At 45.7% G+C, this 21200-nt stretch overlaps 1 protein-coding gene across 1 annotated transcript in view; it reads left to right on the top strand.

The window, feature by feature from the left end:
• Window positions 1-2447: 2447 nt before the first annotated feature.
• CCDC171 (coiled-coil domain containing 171) overlaps window positions 2448-21200 on the top strand; it is a 224415-nt gene continuing 205662 nt past the window's right edge. Inside the window, exons 1-4 of the mRNA XM_065406609.1 lie at window positions 2448-2612; window positions 3461-3518; window positions 9143-9318; window positions 17349-17487. Of these exons, the coding sequence (XP_065262681.1) occupies window positions 9272-9318; window positions 17349-17487 (186 nt within the window). The 5' untranslated portion in view covers window positions 2448-2612; window positions 3461-3518; window positions 9143-9271. The remainder of the gene's footprint in view (window positions 2613-3460; window positions 3519-9142; window positions 9319-17348; window positions 17488-21200) is intronic.

Here is a 21200-nt window from a genome sequence, read left to right as displayed (position 1 = left end):
CATTCAAAATGAGTCCAGCTATTATGTCTAGAGTATCATATTTATGCATTCTTAGGTAAATAAAATAAAAAGAGACACAAACACATTACAACATTATTCTAATATAGCCAGAGTTAACAGTTCCATATACTATACTAAGCCAAATAGATGATATATCCCACAAGGCAATTATCATATTTTAAACTTCTATGTGCACTATAAAAAACTCTGTAAAGAGCACATGCCCCAAAAGAAAATTAATATTGCAATTCAGCATTCATTATAAACTTATTTTCATTTGATTCCATCTTTCTCAAGGAAATCTCTGGGCTGAAGGCTGAAGCATTCCTTGAACCAGCACAGCAAGCTCCTGCAAAGGACTTTTCTACAGGGAAATGTCCCCTCTCCCCCCATTATACAGTTATACTAAATTGGAAGAGATTGGGATTGTAGCTATTCTCCATATCTTGAGGGGTGGAATGTTATGGGAATTGTCTATCCTTTGAAGTCAGGAGAGCATAAAGTGTCTCCCAGTATCCTGTGTTCACAACAGGCTACTTGCATGGGGTTAAGCTGGTGTGTTATATGTAAGGCTAAGATTTTGTCATTTTTAGTAAAGGTCATGGACAGGTCACGGGCAAAAAGAAATTTTCACGGGAAGCCGTTATCTGTCCCTGACTTTTGCTAAACATATATTTGACAAAATGGGGATGTGCAGATCCCCACACCACCTGAAGCAGCTTGGAGCCCCTGGGAGCTGCCTGCAGCAGCTGGGGGCTGCGGGATACCCCTGCCACCTGCAGCTCCGGGGGTCCCTCGCTGCCCATGGGGGCCGGGAGCTGTGGGGTGCCCCCGCCTCCCATGTTGCCTGGGAGCTGTGGGGTACCCCCGTAGGCAGTGGCTGGGAGCTGTGGGGTTCCCCTGCCACAGCTGGGGGCTTGGGCATTCGGCCGGGGGCTCGGGGATTCCCCGGCTGCCACCAGCAGCCGGGGGCTCGGGAGTTTCCCCGCTCAGGGCTCCGGTGTCCTTTGCCGGGCGGGGGCTCAGGGATTCCCCTGTTGCCGCAGGTCAGATGCTCGGGGATTCCCCCGCCACTGGCGGCTGGGGGCTCGGAGGTTCTGGGGCTCAGGGGTCCTCTGCTGGCGGGGGCTCAGGGATTCCCCTGCTGCCACCAGCAGCTCGGGGCTTGGGGATTCCCTCATCGGCAGCTGGGACACAGGGGTCTTCTGCCGGCAGGGGCTCAGAGATTCCCCTGTCCACGGCCGGGGGTCCTCTGCCGGCGGGGGGTCGGGGGTTCCCCCATTGCCCGCCAGCATCCAGAGGCTCCCCCGCCAGTGGCTGGGGGCTCAGGGGTTCTGGCGCTCGGGGGTCCTCTGCCGGCAGGGGCTCAGGGATTCTGCTGCCAGCAGCTGGGGGCTCAGAGGTTCTCCTGTTGGTGGCCGGGGCTCGGGGGTCCTCTGCCAGCAGAGGCTGGGGGAGGGGGGTGGATTCCCCTGCTGCCACCAGTAGCTAGGGGGCAGGGGGGACTCAGGGATTCCCCTGCTGCAGCCAGAGGCTCAGTGATTCCCCCGCTGATCACAGTGGCCTGGAGCTGCAGGGTACGTTGCCCTCAAAGCAGCTTGGAGCTCCGGGGGCCACCAGAGGCAATGGGGGGACCCCGCTGCTCCTTGCCCTCGCTGGCGGAGCAGGACCTGAAGCTCCCGACCACCACAGACTAAAGTCACGGATTCCCTGACTTCTGTGACCTCCATGACTAAATTGTAGCCTATGTGAGCACACCACAACAGTGTTCTCCAGAAATCTTATCCAGGGGTGCTGGAAATTTTTTTATAATGGGCGTGCTGATGATGGAAACCATGTATTTGGTGTTTGCTATTACTACTTCAGTTGGGGGCGGGGTGGTGCCCCTAGCAGCCCTAGCTAGTTCCAGCACCACTGAACTTATCTGCCTCTGCATCATGTCAACATCCTTTCCTGTATTCTCCTTTCTTTGTCCAATGGCTTCAGTCTCTCCCTTGACAATATCTCAGCATTTCCCCTTCCTCTTCTCTCTCATCCTTCTCCTACAACATGACCCCCTCCCTCCTTTGCCCTTTGCTGAAACTTATGCATGAGGCCGGCAAACATCTTCTCCTTGTCCTCTTCCTGCCCTGCCTCGCAAGGCGAGCGGGAGTTCCAGAGCTCAGCGCGGGAGAAGAACTCACCCCCTCCCTTATATTCTCTCCAACTGCTCGCAGTGCGCAGGCCTTCTTTCCACCTCTTATTTCCCCAGGACCTCAAGCGGTACCTTACTGCACATGCGTACTCCTATCCTGTCGGGCCAAGACCAAGGCAGTTCGTTCTGTCTCCGGTCCTTGGGAGCGTGATGCGTCACAATGCTCTGTCCTTCCAATCGGAAGCACCGTTCTTGGGCAGAGGGGTGGGACAAGGTCGCCGTGGTGTTGTTACCGGAAGTGGCCGTTGTAAATTTCTCCTTGAGCTGAGGGAGGGGCGGCGTGGGTTTTTTGGTCACCTCTGGGTCCTAACGCCTAGCCTGTCCCACCGTCCATCCCCACCTAGCCCAAACTCCGCTATTACTGCCTGCCGGCCTGGTGCTGTCAGCCACCACTCCCCGCCAGGGCTGCCACGCAGAGGTGGGAGGTAGCGGGGAGAGCAGGGCTGGTGGGGAGACTGGGGAGGGGTTGGGCGAGCAGGGGAGGGCTGATGGCTTTGGGGGTGAGGCTGATGGAGCTGGGTCGGGAGGCAGATGGGGCAGGAAGCGAAGGGGGCTGATGGGAGAGGTGGGGCTGAGGGGCTGGGAGCTTATGGGGGAAAGGAGGTGCAGGGGGCGAGGACATATGTGGGAGCAGGGGAGGAGCAGAGGGTGAGGGGGAGCATCATTATTATCTATGAAGATGCAATTTCTTTTTAATGTCCTTGTGGCTGGGAATCCTGCTCCCCAGAGCCTCTTTTTCTCATCAAAAACATTTAGGATTTGGTAACATTTTAGACGTAGACACTTCTCATCCTGAGTAATTCCAAAGTGCTTTACTAGTTGTGAACATATTGCCCTGTTCAAATGCAGCCATTTCTGAGGTGGAAGGCAACAAGTTGGTTCATAGTGCAGTGAAGGAAGCAGAAAATAGGACTGGGTGAACTTGTGTTTTCAGGGAGTTGTGGTTTGGGATTCTAATGCTTAGACTACTGAGCACTAAGGTGGAGATTTCGCTGGAGGGAGGGCAGTTTGTAATTGGATTATAAACAAAATCAGTAAAATGCTGGATGTGTATTAGTTCAGAACTTGTTTTCCTAAAATGTTACTGTACACAATAGAAAACAAAATAGCTAGTTCTAATCAGTGTAGAACCAGGAGCTGTTTCTTGTGATGGGTTTTGTATACACAACAAATGTTCCTAAAAAAAAAATCATGGTAATTCTTAGAATGTTCACTGCATATTTGCAGAGCACTGATGTTCTCATTTTGTATGATTTTGTATCCTAGTGCTTGCTGATCAGGCTATCTGAGGCTCAGAAAATGACAAGGCAGAGCTGACCTACAGGTGTGACATTGATATGCTCTTGCTCAAGTATACACAGAAGTAGCAAGAGAGCTTTATTCATTTATATGTATGTTTGGTTAAAAAAATTGTGTAGATCTGATTTTTATCATGTTGTATCTAGATATTGATGATGTGGCATTTTGAACAATTTCTAAAACCGGAAAGATCTTTATTCATTTTCCTTTATTTAAAGGGATTCTGTTATTAACGTCGTATCAAAAAATTCCATACCTTTGGATTATTAACAGATTAATTTAAATAATATTTCAGTAAGATATATAACTGCAGTGAAAGGATAACTGGCCTCCTTTATAGATTTCACTGCAAATTATGATTTGCAATAATAAAAGTCTATAGATAGTTTTGGCAGAATCTGCTGATTGGATGTTCAAGTTTGTAATTTAAATATACTAACAACACCTATTCCAATATTATAAGGCCGCAATCCTGCAAAGACTAGTGCATAAAGTTAAGCATGTGCTCAAGTCTTTGCAGGATCGGGACCTAGTACTGTATACAGATGTAAATCACAAGAAAAATTAATCATAGATCTATTTTAACTTATTAAATTGAACTTTTTTGTTGCTACTTGAACAAGTTTTTTACTGGAATCCCATGAGATTCCAACAGTTCATACTGCCATCAATTAAATATCATATTTGTTTGTTTATTTATTTTTTGCAGTGTGGTAGTAAATCAGTCAGTTATTTAAATAAAGTAAAGAATACTGCATATTCAAAACTAGTAGCTTTATACTGAAACATACTTCATGCTTCCTCTTTACTTTGTTTCAAACTAAGTTCAGGAACATTTTCACACTGCCTCATCTTTAGTATGGTTCCAACTACTAAAGTGATTTCTAAAAATTACTAGTTATCTGGACAATGTGAATGGGACAAAATGTGTTAGAACCAAACTTAAGCCTGCCTGAGGTTCTGGCTTGAGCTACCACATTGCCTAAGCCCTAGTTCAACAGTTGTTTGGTGATGGTACGTGACTCTATGCTTGAGAAAAAGCAGTTCCGGTTGGGAGCCATTTAGTACTATTATTATTTATTATGTGTATTACTGTAGTGCCTCGGACCAGTGTTCCCTCTAATTTTTTATGTCCATGTGCGGAATGAATTTTGTTATGTGCACCAATATGGAAGTGGCGGGAGTGGGGCCGAGGAGTTTGGAGGGGGGGGCCTCAGGGCTGGGGCAGAGGGTTGGAGTGTGGGGGCTGAGGGCTCCGACTGGGGGTGCGGGCTCTGGGATGGGGCCAGGGACGAGGGGTTTGGTGTGCATAGGGTTACCATACGTCCGGTTTTTCCCGGACATGTCCGGCTTTTCGGCAATCAAACCCCCGTCCGGGGGGAATTGCCAAAAAGCCGAACATGTCCGGGAAAATGCCGGCCGGGCACTTCCCCTCCTACGGCTGCTCTGCTCCTCCCCTGACTCTTCGGCTCTGTTTAAGAGCCGAGCTGCCCGAGCGCTATGGGCTTCAGGCAGCCCCCTTGCCTCCGGACCCCAGCCGCCGGCCGGGCACTTCCCCTCCTGGGCTCCGGCGGCGCAGGGTCCGGAGGCATGGGGGCTGCCCGAAGCCGGTAGCGCTCGGGCAGCTCGGCTCTTAAACAGAGCTGAAGAGTCAGGGGAGGAGCAGGGCCTCCGCGGAGGCTCTGCTCCTCCCCTGACTCTTCGGCTCCGTTTAAGAGCTGAGCGCTACGGGCTTCGGGCAGCCCCCATGCCTCCGGACCCTGCGCCGCCGGAGCCCAGGAGGGGAAGTGCCCGGCCGGGGGCGCAGGGTCCGGAGGCATGGGGGCTGCCCGAAGCCCGAGTGCTACCGGCTTCACGGTTTGCCAGGCAGCCTCCAGACCCTGCGCCCCCGGCTGGGCGCTTCCCCTCCCGGGCTCCAGCTGCGCTGGGGAAGCGCCAGCTTGGGGCGCAGGGTCTGGGGGCTGCCCGGCAAACCGTGAAGCCGGTAGCGCTCGGGCAGCCCTTTTCGCGTGGCTGGGAGTGGGAGGGAGGAGGGGGCGGAGTTAGGGAGGGAGGAGGGGGCGGGGTTGGGGCGGGGCTGGGGTGGGAAATGGGCGGGGCCAGGGCCCCGTGGCGGGTCCTCTTTTTTTATTTGTTTAATATGGTAACCCTAGGTGTGCAGGCTGCCCTGGGGCTGCAGCTGGGAGGACACCCCCCAGCCCTCTCTTGCCGCAGCAGCTTGGGGTCGGGGGGAGAGGCACCTCTCCCCAGCCATGGCGGGGCGGGGCTGGGCTGGGCTGGGGAAGGAGGCCGGGGCACCTCTCCCTGGCTGTGGCAGCTCCAGCTGGGCTGGCTTGGGCCGGGGGAAGGGTGCCTCTCCCTAGCTGCGTGACCCTTGGTAGCCTACTGCGCGTTCGTGTAGCTTAGAGGGAACTTAGCCTAGGACCCTGTAATGCTAGGTGCTGTACAAACCCAGAACAAAAAGATGGTTCCTGCCTCCAAAGGGCACACACACTAATTATAAGACAAGAGACAACAGATGAATATAGACAGATGGGGGAGTACAAGTAAACAATGAGACAATATTGGTCAGCATCATATGCAGTCATCTCAGGACACCAGCAGTCTAACTGTTGTCAAATTTTGTGTAAAGAGCAACAGAGGGTCCTGTGGCACCTTTAAGACTAACAGAAGTATTGGGAGCATAAGCTTTCGTGGGCATCTGAAGAAGTGAGGTTCTTACCCACGAAAGCTTATGCTCCCAATACTTCTGTTAGTCTTAAAGGTGCCACAGGACCCTCTGTTGCTTTTTACAGATTCAGACTAACACGGCTACCCCTCTGATACTTGACACCAAATTTTGTGTAGTATCCTTGCCAAGGAATTTTGAGGAGGAATTTGAAAGTGGATAATGAGGTTGATATATAGACATTTATGGGGAACACATTTGTGGGCAGTATGGGACAATGCACAAAGTTCTTTGTTTGAAAATGTAATAAGTGGGCGATGGAGGCTAACCTCATTGGAGGCAGGAGTTGACAGCTTGATAGCAAATAAGAGAGGATAAGTAGGCTGGGAATTGACGATGAATGGTCTTGAAAGTGAACACAAGCATCTTATGTTTGATTCGATAAAGATGCGGGAGCTAGTGGAGGGAGTGAAAGAGAAGGGTGACATGGTCAAAGTGATGGGCTAGGAAAATGATCTTAGCAGTAGTAGAATGGATATGAGTGGAGCAAGATTGTATTTGACAAAGCCAAAGAGAAGGATGTTGCAGTAATTGAGATGCGAGATGATGAGAGCCTGGATGAGAGTTTGAGCTGTCTCTTACTGGAGCAGAAATAATTTGCAAGATTTAGACATAGCCTGGATATGAGGACCTAGAGAGAGGTCCAAACCAAAGATGATGCCCAGGTTACAGGCCTGAATGACAGGCAGGATGGTGGTACACAGTGATAGATAAAAGATGCAGTGGAAGGTATTGGAGTGGGAGGGGGAGGATTAGGAGCTATGTTTAGTACTACCATTTCTGAGTTCCCCTAAGTAGTTCAGGATGGTAGCTTTGACCTCAGAGTTGGTTGAACATCCTGATTCAGGGCCCAAGAAGCAGTTTGTGCCTCTGATGTTGCAAAAGATGCTAACTAGGCAATTTAAGAGGACTTCTTCCACTGAGCAGCCATAACCACCCACTCACTTGAAGGTGACCAGATGATTACCCTGAAGTCTATCTTGAATGGAGAAGAGACCGTACTTGATAGCAACCTGGGCAATGTTCCTGGGTCGACAAACCCCTGAACTGTGTTTGCAAGGAGCAGATGGAGGCAGGAAACCCATCCTCCATGCGCTGGCCAGTGTTGTTGGCTGGATGTGGGGTGTCATTTAAAAATGTGATTTAGTATATGTCCTTTTCCTCCCTGAAGCAATATAAAGGGCACGCTGCAGGGAATGTGCCTCTCTGTATCAGAGCTGTGTCTTAAGGGCTAGTTTGCACTTTAATAAGGGCCTAGTTTCTCAAACACTTACTACTGCTTACTATGAGAAGCAATCCTATTGACTTCACTGGGACTACTTCTGTTATTTAGCATTTTTGAAGAATTGAATACTAACACAACTTTACAAGATTCAGAGACAAGTGACTCAGTGACCTTGTCTATATTGCAGTTGCTAATGTAACAACTGTCTAGCAACTGTATCATAGTGCGTTATAGTTTTAAAAACATTTATTACATATTTAGCTATTTTTTCAGGTGGGATGGAAGGACGGCTTTAATCTGTAGGGGGAGCCTTCTTGTCAGTGACAGTTGTATACCAGTTATGTATTTGAGTTTTAAATGCATGTACATGCTTAGAAATAATTTTTGTGGGCACAACTTATAAATCACAAATAAGTAAACTAACATAGCTTGAAATGTTTGATAAAGCAACTGGAGCCAAATTAATAAATTAAAAGTCAATTTCTGTTCTCATTTGCTTTAGATTTACACCCAAGTAATTCCAATGAATTTAACTTAGTTACTTTAGATTGGCCTGAAATTATTATTAAACAATATAATAAAGAATGAATAAATAAAGGTGATAGGATTTTTTTGTGGGGGGGAGGGAGGAGTAGATTCTGTTTTCTGGAGACAAACTGCAGAATGTGATTGAATTAAAAATAAAGACAAGAAAACACGTAGTTTTTAAAAACCTTCAGAAATAGTATAATATAAAGTGATTAAATAGTCCAATTTTGTTAGAGCTGAAGACTGCTACGTTAGGTCAGATGGAAATAGATTATGGCAAACACGTGGCTGCAACATTTAGATTGTAAAGATGGCCTGCAGGCTAGGTCCTAGGCATGGGAGTCCATCTAACATGGCATGTAGAAGCAAATCTTCATGGTTAATTAATCTTTTTGCTGAATCTAGCATGTGCTGACCAAGAGAACTGTAAATGAATTTATTCTTCAAGCTGAAATAAGTGTTAGCTTTTTCAGATTGAGTGGTGATATTTTAATACTTGTTTTGTAAATATGCTTGATGTATTAAGTGTATTAAGAGAATAAACCTGGATTTCTTCTATGCAGAATTTTTGCTAAAGGAATCTTCACATTAATCAAATTTATGTTTGATGCTATAATCCATGATACTTTATAGTGATTAATGACCTCAGCGCAATAATTGGTAGAAAATGTCAGGTTTCTATGTTATCTAATGGCAGGAGGACTTGCTAAGTTAAGGGCCACTATCGTACAGTGAAGGCCCAAATATTGACCTACCTTAAAATTGTTCTACCATGGGGCCTATTTATCTGTATTGTGACTTTAAAACCAAAACACCCAAAACCCACAGATGAATGCGTCATCGGGGAAATGGAGGGATACAACCTACAAAGAGACAATTTTGTGTGTTTCGCTCTCCTTCTATTGTAAATTTAGAATCAAATATTGTCCTCAAAAACATGCATTTTCTGCTCCAGTGTTCAGGTTAAGGGCCTGATCTTACAAATGCTTACTAGGGGGTATAGTTCTTTTTGCTGTCTCCGATTGGCTTCAGTGGAGCTATATCTGGTAGTAAGTGTTAACGTGACTGAGCCTAAAGCTTACATTGTTTGTTTAATAAATATTTGAGAATAAATACAATTGATTCCTTTTGTTACAATGAGAAATAAACTGCCCTTTTTATGTTATAGGTTTTAATATATCCATATGATGCAAAGAGAAGAGTAATCTTTGAAGTGTCAGTTTCTGTAAAAGAATATAATTGAAGATTATGTTCGTTATACAGACACTATAGATTAAAAAGTTGGAGATTCGTCATCATGAATTCTACCCCTCCAATCAGTTACACTATTCCTGAAATCAAACGGTGAGCTTCAGTTCCTTATTTTAAAATCCAGTAACTTATGTTGTCTTTCTGTGAGAATTTTTCTTTGTTTTGGAGGTTTGGCAGTAGGTCATTCTAAGAAAACAAAACTTAATAAATACACCTCTACCCCGATATAACATGACCCGATATAACACGAATTCTGATATAATGCGGTAAAGCAGTGCTCCGGGGGGGCGGGGCTGCGCACTCCGGTGGATCAAAGCAAGTTCGATATAACGCGGTTTCACCTATAACGCGGTAAGATTTTTTGGCTCCCAAGGACAGCGTTATATCGAGGTAGAGGTGTACATATCATTTGTGCTAATCTGATACAACTTGTTTGACAACAGCTAGGCCAGAGGGCATGAATGATATCTCCAATTAAGTACAAGAAATGCTAGGAAAGCACAGAAGGTATTTAAAAAGAAAAAAGGCAGTGGGGCAGAAGGAATCATCAAATACAGTTAGGTGCATTCGCACTGAGTTACAGAAGTCTTTCCTTTGCCAGACAAGATGGCATTTGGTTACACTTTCTATACAGTTCAGTTGTAGGACTAGTCCTAGATACTTGGGGACTGGAAAGAATCTGTTCAGGAAGATTGTGTATTGAACTGAAACTTTGACTGTCTTTCTGAAAACCTTGAGGCACGTCCCATGGGACTGAGGGTCCTCATATTCAGACAAGAAATTCTCTGTCAGCTTCCTTGCAGTGGACTGTCATGCAGGGGAGAGAATCAAACAGTTGGCATAAAAGCCCTAAAAAAACAGTTGAAAAATTAGGCTATGGTGTATCTGTCATTTGTCAAAGTTCTGTACCTAGACAGATTTTGGACCTAATTTTCAGAAGTAATGAGCACCACCTCTGAAAATTTCTGCTTTTAGTTTATAGTTAAGTAAATGATGTGGATTGCCCTCTGGGAAACCAAATAGTTTAGTGGTTTCTCAAGTACTTCCAGTTGGTTTATTAGAACAAGTGGGATGCATAATCACTTTTATTTTTTTTTAATGCCACCATGGAAGGGAGAGAGGAAGGATGCATTTGCAGACTTATGGTCATGGATATGGCCCTTGTCATTCACATCAATGTTTTTGTTTTGTTGAGTATACAATGTCTTGAAACAATAGCACCATTAGCGAGAACCTTGATTCATTCTAATAATATTGATCCTAAGTACTAGCTGTTGTCATTTAAATCATGATGGTACAGGACTCCTAACTGCTTTGGCAGTGGTAACAGAATTCTGTGGTAGACTCTTTTTCCTTGAAACATGATCTTTGGTTAGGATAGATATGCAGAATCCCCCTTTGGCTATAAGAGTTTAGAAAAATCCCATAGCTAATTAACACGTGGAAGAAAAATCAATCTCTTAGTTGTGACAGATATAATTACACTACTTTTTGTCAGGTGTGAAGAAAAACCCCTAAGACAACTTTTACAATATTGTAACCAATATGATTGCAGTACACAACTGAACTTCAAGGTCAACTTATTGATTTGCTGAGTTGCCTATGTTAAATTCTCATTACCCTGCAATGTAGTATTCAATAGCTATTTCATTTGCTCTTGCTTTTCTTAAAGAATTTTAGAAAAAGTGTGAAGGATGGCATTTTGTATATGATTTTGGTAAAAGCATATTTTCTAAATATGATTATCCATCAGGAATATTAAATAATGCAAGAACACTTTGAACAAGGCTGTACAGTCATCTCACAATTACTTTTATGATGATAGAAACAAACAGCTTCTGTTAGTTCTTATAAAAATCCATCTGTATGTATGTGTGTGTTCGTTCAGCCTTACCACTTACGTTCTCTTTAGTTATCTCCTCTAGTTATCATTGTCATTGCTTTAGTTAATCCTCTGTTCATCATATATATATATATATGTATGTACAAGGAATAGCTCCCACACAGGGTGCATGGAAGGTGTAAAATATCAGCAAGTCTTGTGTGTTGGACACTCTGCCATTGTTCTTGTGATTTATTGCATAGCTGAGGCATATGCTCTTCTGTATCTGCACAACTTCTCCTGCTACTCTATTTTTAAAAAATCCATTTCAGTGTTAATAGGTCGTTTGACTTCTTTATTACACTTTGAGTATAAGTACGCAATCTAAAATGTCTAATTTAAATTACATTAATTTTAATCCATTTTATAATAAATATTAGAAGTTGCTACCCTAATGCCTTAGTTGTTTTGCTGAAACCCTGTGCTTTGAAGTGAAGGCAGCTCAGTCTAAAGCCATTCTGAAGGGGCAAGAGCTATTAATATTGTTGCTAATGTTTTGATTTTCATGGCAATCAACCTAAATTACCTTATGGAAGAGCTCATTGTTGAATTGTGATTTCAGAGGCAATGTAGCAAATACCATAAATAAAAATTCAGTAATTTGCTTTATGCTGCTGTTTTGGTTTTTATAGTACTTCCAAAACTTTATTCCATAGCTATAATGTCCAAACATGAAATATACAACTTTGCCACACTGGTCTGACTGTTTTTTTTTTTTTGCTTGCTGGTTCTGTTGTTTGTGTGTTTAGGCCCCAATTCTTCAAAACACTTAACCACGTAATTAAGTCTTTTGCTGAATCAGAGCCTGGCAGTGTGATGTGTTAACTGTTCTAGACAACCTCTTCTTCATCTGCTGCTGGCTAGTGGGAGGTTTGGGGGAAATGGCTTTCCCAAAAGCTGATGCATAAGCCTTTTTGATGACTTCAAAGGTGTAAAATAGTACTGTTTTTTTTTTTAATTTATTTTTTTAGCATGCTCTCCCTGTAGGCAGCTTCACAGTACCTCCCCAGTATAGAAAAGTAAAATTAAAAATGGAAACATTAATAATGTCATAAAAATGTAGAAGCCTTGACAGGCAGTGTACCAAATCCCAAACTGGTATAAACTGGTTTGCTCCATTTAATCTGGACTATACCATGAAAATTTATATATTTAAATTTAATACAGGAAAGCTTTTCTATTCTACATAGACATATTGGACTTCTGATTATGTGGCTACCATGTTATCAGAACTTCATGTAACCTCTGGATCTAAAAGCAGGAACTTTGACTGCTTAGGCTAAAGAAAGTTTATTTTAAGCTCAAAGGCTGTAGCCTGTTCAACACCTACCCATGGACTAGCCATTAGAGCAGGGGCGGGCAAACTTTTTGGCCTGAGCGCCGCATCGGGTTTCTGAAATTGTATGGCGGGCTGGTTAGGGGAGGCTGTGCCTCCCCAAACAGCCAGGCATGGCCTGGCCCCCGCCCCCTCTCCAATCCCTCCTCTCATTCCTGACTGCCCCCCCGCCCCCGGGACCCCTGCCCCATCCAACCACCCCTTCCTCCCTGTCCCCTGATCGCCTCCAGAACCCCCGCCCCTGACTGCCCCCCGCCGCCCTATCCAACCCCTCCTCTCATTACTGACTGCCCACCTGGGACCCCTGCCCCATCCAACCTCCCCTTCCTCCCTGTCCCCTGACTGCCCCCGGAACCCCTGCCCCTGACTGCCCCCTGCCACCCCATCCACCCCCCCTCCTTCCTGACTGCCCCCTGGGGACCCCTGCCCCCATTCAACCTCCCTGTTCCCCACCCTCTGACCACCCTGACCCCTATCCACATCCCCACCCCCTGACCTCTATCCAACCCCCCCTGCTCCCTGCCCTCTTACCACGCTGCCTGGAGCACCGGTGGCTGGCGGCATGGCGCACCAGGACAGGCAGCCATGCCACCACACAGCACCGGGTCAGGCCCGGGCTCTGCAGCTGTGCTCTCCGGTAAGAGCTTGCAGCCCCGCCGCCCAGAGCGTTGCGCCGGCTGCGGGGGAGGGGGAACAGCAGGGGAGGGGCCTGGGGCGAGCCTCCCGAGGTAGGAGCTCAGGGGCCGGGCAGGAAGGTCCTGTGGGCTGTAGTTTGCCCACCACTGCATTAGAGTGAGGCAGAGAGCCACAGTGTAAATATGAATTCAGTTAATTTTTCTCTCTCTCCATTCTTGCTAGGAGAGCTCCCTTCCTCTGAAGGTGAGAGGGGAATAGCTCTACTATTTCTCTTCTTTGCCTTACAAGTCTCTTGGCTACTCATTCATCTCCACTCTTCACCATCTCAGGGCACTTTACACTCCTCACACCAGTATGTAGAGTACATACACAGTATGGCCCCCTAGCATGGGTATAAGTAGCGGTATAGACAGCAAAGCACTTCTTAGGCGAATAAAGATATGGCAGAAACTTAGGCTATGTACCCTACATAGCTCTCTGCACACCCAAGCAGGGCCTCCCCTGTCTACACTGCTACATTTAGCATTGTAGTGTCATGCTATCTTAGCCTTTCCCTGCTGCAGGGAAAGACTGCAGCACCAGGGAAAGTCTGCAAGACACATACCCTATATGTTGCTGCTGCCATGAGAGAGCTTCAGAAGTGCAGGGTGCTTCACGTCCTGTTCTCCATAACTCTTCTGTATGTGCAATGTTTACTTCACTTTGAAACAATATACACAGCTAATAATGCAGCCTGATGTTCCTGCTACTGACAGCCTTGTCTTAATGCTTCATTTGGGATCTATACCCACCTCTGGCATCTTGCCACTGGATTATAAAGTCTTTGGGGGCAGGAATGAATGATTCCCTGATACAGACTGGGGCCTCTAGCACTCTTGTAATACAATTAATGACTCTTTGTACACACACCAATGATTCCACTGACCCCTTGTGGTAGAGTGAGCCTCTACAGCACCCCCTTGTGGCACTATTGAGCCTGACTCACATTCCCCTTTCCCAGGGAAACTCTCCTAACAGTTGTCTCTCTTGGCACCCCCCAGCAAGGTGCTAGTTACAAACTTAGAGAATAGTCTCAGATGCAACATAAAAAGGGTCTTCTGCCCTCTGGTTCAGCTCTCATTTCTTTCCTGCTCTCCTACAGAGCTCTAACTCATAAGGCTTTTTCTATCAGGGGGTGTCTCCCTTCTTCCAGGACCTGTCACAGGAGCCAGCATTTCTCCTCCAAGCTCTCTACCTGAAAGTTATCCTTCTCTGGGGCCTACCTTCTCCCACCAGACGTCTTGCAGCCCTTTTTAGAAATCCCATGACCCAAACCCAGCTGGGCCTAATAATTAAACAAGGCCATCTGGTCCCCTTCTCATCAGGATCAGCTGGGGAGGCGATTTATGAGGGGGAAGGTGATCTGTCACAGGTGAGTCTGAGCCTGACTTGCCTTAAAGGCCTTTGACACCCCTTCTGTAAGATTTCTGCTGGGTTCACATCCATCAGTATTTGCTACAAAATCATTCTCCTCATCTTCAAAGCTCTTATCTAACTTGTTCCCTTCTTTCCCCTTATGCCATACTTTTCTAGCTTCCTGTATTTTCTGGTCTCCTCTCAGTCCCACTCTCCCTCTTTTTTTTAGTTGGAGGTTGATCCCTTGTGCTGCTGCCCCAGAGATGGTCTGCCTCCCTACCATCTCTGATTTTTCCCATCCATTTTAGAAATATCAAAAGCCCAATTGTTCTATGCTGCCTACAACCATCAAGGTGTTGCAGTGTTCCTCCCAGTTGCTCTTACTAATTCTAGCCCTTCATACCCTCCTTACCGCTATTTGATTTTCCTCCACACTCCTAGCTTCTTATTGTAATGGCTGTGAAATGTGAGATACTTGTGTATAATACATTATATTTTAAGTTATTTCATTTTTAGCTGCACTGTGCTTTTGCCTCTCAACTAATGTTTACCTCCTCCTCATTCTTGATTCCTTTGGGTATAGCTCCCATAGTAACACTATATAGCTGTTGTGGTTCTGTTGCACTGAATCCAGGTGCAGTTTTGCAAATGTTCATTATCACCCATATTTATTAAGTACATTTCACCCAGAGGAATAATTATCTGTGACACAAACAATTGGCCTTATTTCATATAAAAACAATGGACACTGTGAGATGAAAGTAGCCACAGTATAAATATTAGATCTTAAAATATATATGGACACTGTCAAAACAATTAGATGCTTAAAATAATAGATTTTTGCCTAAATTACTAATAACACCTTGAAACAATTAAAGTTGACAACATTTTAAAAAACAAACTTAGTGTTTACCTATTATGTTGGTTTTGTTTTTCATGTTCTCGGATTGGACAACAACATTAGACCAGTAAATATCTCTTTCTGATTCTGATTAGTTGGAAACTGTAGTAGTGTTTGGTAAATAGGATAATGTTTATTTTTATATTTAAAACTACAGCAGTTTTTGGTGATATTTTTAATGCTTTATTTAGGCCAAAATATATGCAAAACATCAGTTTTTCTAATTGTATGGAAAATCATGCAAACTTTTGTAGGTCACTTAGGGTTGCCAACTTCCTAACTGTACAGAAGCGAACACCCCTTCTCTGCGGCCCCGCCCCTTCTCCAAGGCCCCACCCCTGCTCGCTCCAACCCCCTCCCTCCGTTGCTCACTCTCCCCCACCCACTTTCACTGGGCTGAGGTTGGGGTGCAGGAGAGGGGTGAGGGCTCCGGCTGGGGGTGTGTGCTCTGGGGCAGGGCCGGGGATGAGGGGTTAGGGGTGCAGGAGAGGGCTTCGGACTGGGGCAGGATGTTGTTGTTTGGGGGAGGTATGGGCTCTGGGCTGGGAGTGCAGGCTCCGGGTGGGGCCAGAAATGAGGGGTTCAGGGTGGGGAGATGGCTCCGGGCTGAGGCAGGTGGTTGGAGTGCAGGGGCAGGAGGGTATGGGCTCTGGCTGGGGGTGTGGGCTCTGGGGTCAGGCTGAGGCTTTGGGGTGCAGGAGGTGGCTCTGGGTTGGGGTGTTGGGGGTGTGTGTGTGCGGGCTCCTGGAGGGAGTTTGGGTGCAGGAGGAGACTCTGGGCTGAGTTGGGGGTGCGGGGTCCCAGCGGCGCTTATCACGGCTCCCAGAAGTGGCTGCCAGGTCCTTGCAGCTCCTAGACGCATGGGCAGCCAGGGAAGAGCCGCCTGCTGCCCGCGCGCCTGCAGGCGCCACCCCCACAGCTCCCATTGGTTGCAGTTCGCGGCCAATGGGAGCTACGGAGCCGGCATTCAGGGCAGGGGCAGTGCACAGAGCCTCCCTGGCTGCCCATGCACCTAGGGGCTGCAAGGACCTGGTGGCCACTTCCAGGAGCCACACGGAACTAGGGAAGGCAGGGAGGATGCCTTAGCCCCAGGCCTCCGTTGTGCCACTGACCAGACTTTTAACGGGTCCCTTTTTGACTGGGTGTTCTGGTCGAAAACTGGACGCCTGGCAACCCTAAAGTCACCTTGGGGAAAATAAATTTTTTTCATATGTGCTATGGCCTTATTTCCATTGAAAGTGTATTTTATTTTTAATTGTCTTGGTTGTTTACCTTTTTTGTGGGAGCAGTTAACTATAGAAAAGATACTGACTATATACAAAAGTCATACTTATTTAACTGTCAGTTTTAAACTGATTTAAAAGTTAAAATCAGTGTCTAGATTGCCATATGAGGAGATTGTATGGATTTAATGAAACAAGTTTCTAAACCAGTTTAGTTAAAATCCATTTCCAAACTGATTTTAGTTAAATTGGTACAATGTGTGTGTATAGATAAAGCCTCAGTCGCTAAGCTTGATCCTGCTCTGTGCTTAATGTTCTTCATTTCCACTGAAGTAACAGGGAGTTGAGAGTATTCACCATGTACCAAGAGTGCACCTTAAACCTGCATCTTTTTTGTGGGAATGCAAGTATGCAAAATATCTCCTCTCTCCCCTCCCCCGCTTTTTTTTTTTTTTTTTTTTTAAGGAAGAGCCACAGAAAGGAATGATGGTTGCAAATGTGTGGTGTAGTATGATAGAGGAAGGTGAATGATGTAACCAACATTTTATGGTTGGTGATATAGTATTGTATGGTAAACAGAAAAATAAGTTTGAATCTCAGTGAAACAAAATAACGGAGATCTGCTGGACATCTTTTAAATTGGTAGGGTTTATGCCTTTGCAGTGTCCTAACATTTAATCGAATCAGTAACAATGAAAATTGATATGATCAGGGAAGCAATGATAGTTAAAATATACTTCTGTTTTGCAGCCTACACTGTATCCAGAGTGAGTTGAGGCTACTGCAAAATAGTAGTCAGTCAGAGCTGGATGTTACTGAAGATCTGAGAAGGAAACTTCATCAAGCCAAAAAAGAAAAACTGGACATAACGACTAAACATAACCAAGATGTAAGTTTTTATTTCTAGAAAAAAAAATCAATATTTTTAATTAAAATACTCTTAGCACTACTGCCTGTACTTTAGAGACTTCACTGACTTGTTTAAAAAAAAAAAGGCAAGGGAAATGACATAGCAGTGCCCACTTCATGTCTCTTGAACATTTGACCCTGATTCTGCATGTGCTGATGGAGAGCCTCACTGATTTCAGAAGACTGGTGTGTGTGTGTGTGTGCAGGGGCTTACATGTCAGTCCTGCAATTAACTCCATGTGGGTGAGGAAATCTTATTTAACCAGTAAGGGATCACTTCTTTCTCTCCTCCTCAATCCCCCTTGCTGTGTGGTAGTGCTGATCTGCTCTGTTTTGTGCTTTGCTGGTAGTGCAAGCAAAGTGAATTGTGGAGACCTGATGGAGCGTGATCCTGAAACATTTGAGGTTTGAGCCATGCACCCAGAAAACATGTACACCTGAAGCAGGGTGATGCTGATTGGTGTGGATAGTCTGAAACCTTTCAGCTAGCTCCCAGTGCCATCCCTCTGTTTCAAGTTTAAATGGTACAATTATCTACTGTAGATAAGGCTTTGGCCAGATCAGTGCAACCTGGTGAAATTAGAAGCACCTGTGCAACAAAATTATCACAATAGAATGAAATGCTGACTACATGAATTGTTGTTTTGTATGAAAATGCATCCTGAAAAAAATCCTTACGGGAATGGGAGGATGTTGTTATTTACCTATATCTACAAACTCTATATGGAATGTCTCACTTTATTTAATAATGGCTCTGACAACAGCTGTAATGGTTAGTAATAAGTGGCATCAAATGAAGTGTCACTTTCCAGGTGGATGAGGGTAGAGGATTGCTGCCTCCACTAATAATTCACTGACTGGGATTGCCTAATAGTATACATGGTTACAAGATACAACTCAAGTCAGTCTTCTTAATAAGCTATTTTTTATTTTGCAGGCCATTAGAATTTGAATGCAGGTTATGTTTTCAGTCCAGCTGGAAGTCAGTTGTAATTTGTAAATTAAGTTGGTGCAAAAACAAAAACCTCCAAATTGGACACACCTTAAAATGGTTGCAACTGCTCAGCTTGTGTAATTTTGCAATTCCACATAACTAATATTTTAATAAAACATATAGAAGAATATTATGATGTTTGTCAACTTACTTGCATGTGTTGTTTAATTAATATTTCCTTTGAGTGATTTCACTTTTATCGTATCTTAAAAAAAACTTAGATTTCAAAACATTTTTCAAGCATAAGTATTGAAATAAAGGAACAGTAGAGAAATTGAGAGAAGATTAAACAAAAATCTATTAAAATGAACTTGAACATCAAGCTTAGCAGTATAAAGCATGTATATTAAAAAGTAAACTTGACAGTGAGTATAGAAGCAGTGGTAATCAACTTTGGACCCATCTACACTAAAAACGTTTTCTAAAAGTTTCCCACTATTGCTATCACTTAGTTCAGCCCCCAAAATGGTCAAAATGTAGGGAATCCTAGTAAACATGTTAGCAGCTGCCAGTGGTCTGTTGGTTGATTAGCCTGAGAAGTTTGTGCTACTTTTTTGAAAACCTTGGTGATGGTTAGCAACCCAAACTTTTTTTTGCAAAATATCTCAGTATGAAAGGAATTCCAAGGTCCTGGGTGCACTAGGCGGTGAACCATATTTCAAAACTGAGCTTGAATTTGGTTTTGGATCTGTTCAAGCTAAAATATATTTCAAATATGGCTTGGCTGAACATTGTTTTCAAATACCATTTTTGAACCAGGTTTGAAACTGGTTTCGCTGGTAATGTTTTTTTTAAAAGAGTGTTCAGACTCTGTTTTTAAAGGGCACCAACTTAAAATCTAGTAATTAAAAAAATAAAATTAGTTAATTTTGGGTACAGTAACTGCCCTTGAGCACTTTAACTAATGTTTGTGGTTTAACAACCACATTTCCTGGCTTTCTTTTTTTCTCTCCCATGTTGCTGTTTGAAGGATGGACTGAAACAGTGAAGACTGACAATGGAGGGAAATTAAGGAAACTAAAAAGAGTACCTTTTCTTTAATCTTTCAGTTAGAACAATCTTAGGGGCTCGTTACAACAATAACATTCAGACAGAAGCTTGATATTTTAAGTTGATTTTGTCTCTTTAATCATGGTTCAAACACCAGGGTAGAAAGGGTTTTCATTATTCTGTACCCAATTTTCAAGCTCAGATTATTGTGGAGAAAGGAAGTTCGGGTGGCACAGGACAGGGAGTTAGACCAGGATTCTTTTTTCCAACTTTGCACTGTTTCCTTGGGTAACCTTGGGCAGTTACTTGTGACCAAAGGAGGTTATTTAAAGTCCGCATGCATACAGACAAAATGTGTACACACTAAAGATCACTTGCAGTTGTATGGGCAATTACAGTGATGAACTGTTTAAGGTGTAGGTCACAGTAACTATGAAGTTCCAAATGGCCTAAGACCTTCTTACTTCAGAGACTGCTCCTTTCCCTGTGATGTACTGCCATAGTTGTAGGGTTGCCAGATGTCCGGTTTTCGACTGAAACGCCTGGTTGAAAAGGGACCTGGTGGCTCCGGTCAGCACTGCTGACTGGGCCGGTAAAAGTGCGCTCGGTAGCACAGCAGGGCTAAGGCTCTGTGAGGCTCACTGAAGCAGCGGCATGTCCCCCCCTCTGGCTGCTACGTGCAGGGGCAGCCAGGGACTCCGCATGCTGCCCCCGCCCCAAGCTCCGACTCTGCAGCTCCGGGAACCGCGGCCAATGGGAGCTGTGGGGGCGGTGCCTGCGGACGGGGCAGTGCGCAGAGTCGCCTGGCTGCGCCTCCACATAGGAGCTGGAGGGGGGACATGCTGCTGCTTCCGGGAGTTGCTTTTGGTAAGTGCTGCCTGGAGCCTGCACCCCTGACCCCCTCCAACGCCCCTTCCCCAGACCCGATCCCCTTTCCGCCGTCCAAACCCATCAGTCCCAGCCCGGAGCACCCTCATGCACCCCAAACCCCTCATCCCTAGCCCCATCCCAAAGTCTGCACTCCTAGCCAGAGCTCTCACACTCCCCCTGCATCCTCAGCCCCACCCCAGAGCCCTCATGCCCCAACCCCCTACCCCAGCGCTGATCCCCTTTTCTTCCCTCTGAACCCCTCGGTCCCAGCCAGGAGCACCCACCCCAAATCCCTTATCCCTATCCCCATCCCAGAGTCTGCATTCCTAGCCAGAGCCCTCACACTCCCCCTGCATCCCTGCCGCAGCCCAGAGCCCCCTCCCACACGCTGAACACCCACAGCCCCAGCCCGGAGCCCCCTTCTGCACCCCAAGCCCCTCATCCCTGGCCCCACCGCTGAGCCCACACCCCCAGCCGGAGCCCTCACCCCCTCCTGCATCCCAACCTACTGACCCAGTCTGGTAAAAATGAGCAAGTGAGTGAGGGTGGGGAGAGCGAGTGACGGGGGGAGGGGGGAATGGAGTGAGTGAGGGGCGAGGCCTCAGAAGGGGCAGGGCAGGGTGTTCAGTTTTTTGCGAGTAGAAAGTTGGCAACCCTACATAGTTGCTGGAACCTCTTTGTTATAAAAGAGAGGGAGCTGCTGACGGCATTTTCCAGAAATTGCCCCTGCCCTCCCCCAGTCTGAAATTGATGACTTTCTGAGCACCCTGCAAAACCATTTGTTTGATAGGATTTGGTGGGTGGCAGGGGGGAAGGGAAGGATGAATGTACATTCCTAT

This window comes from Emys orbicularis, chromosome 6 (genome assembly GCF_028017835.1).
Source record: "Emys orbicularis isolate rEmyOrb1 chromosome 6, rEmyOrb1.hap1, whole genome shotgun sequence".
Classification (NCBI taxonomy): Eukaryota; Metazoa; Chordata; order Testudines; family Emydidae; genus Emys; species Emys orbicularis.
This window is presented reverse-complemented; position numbering and strand designations above follow the sequence as displayed.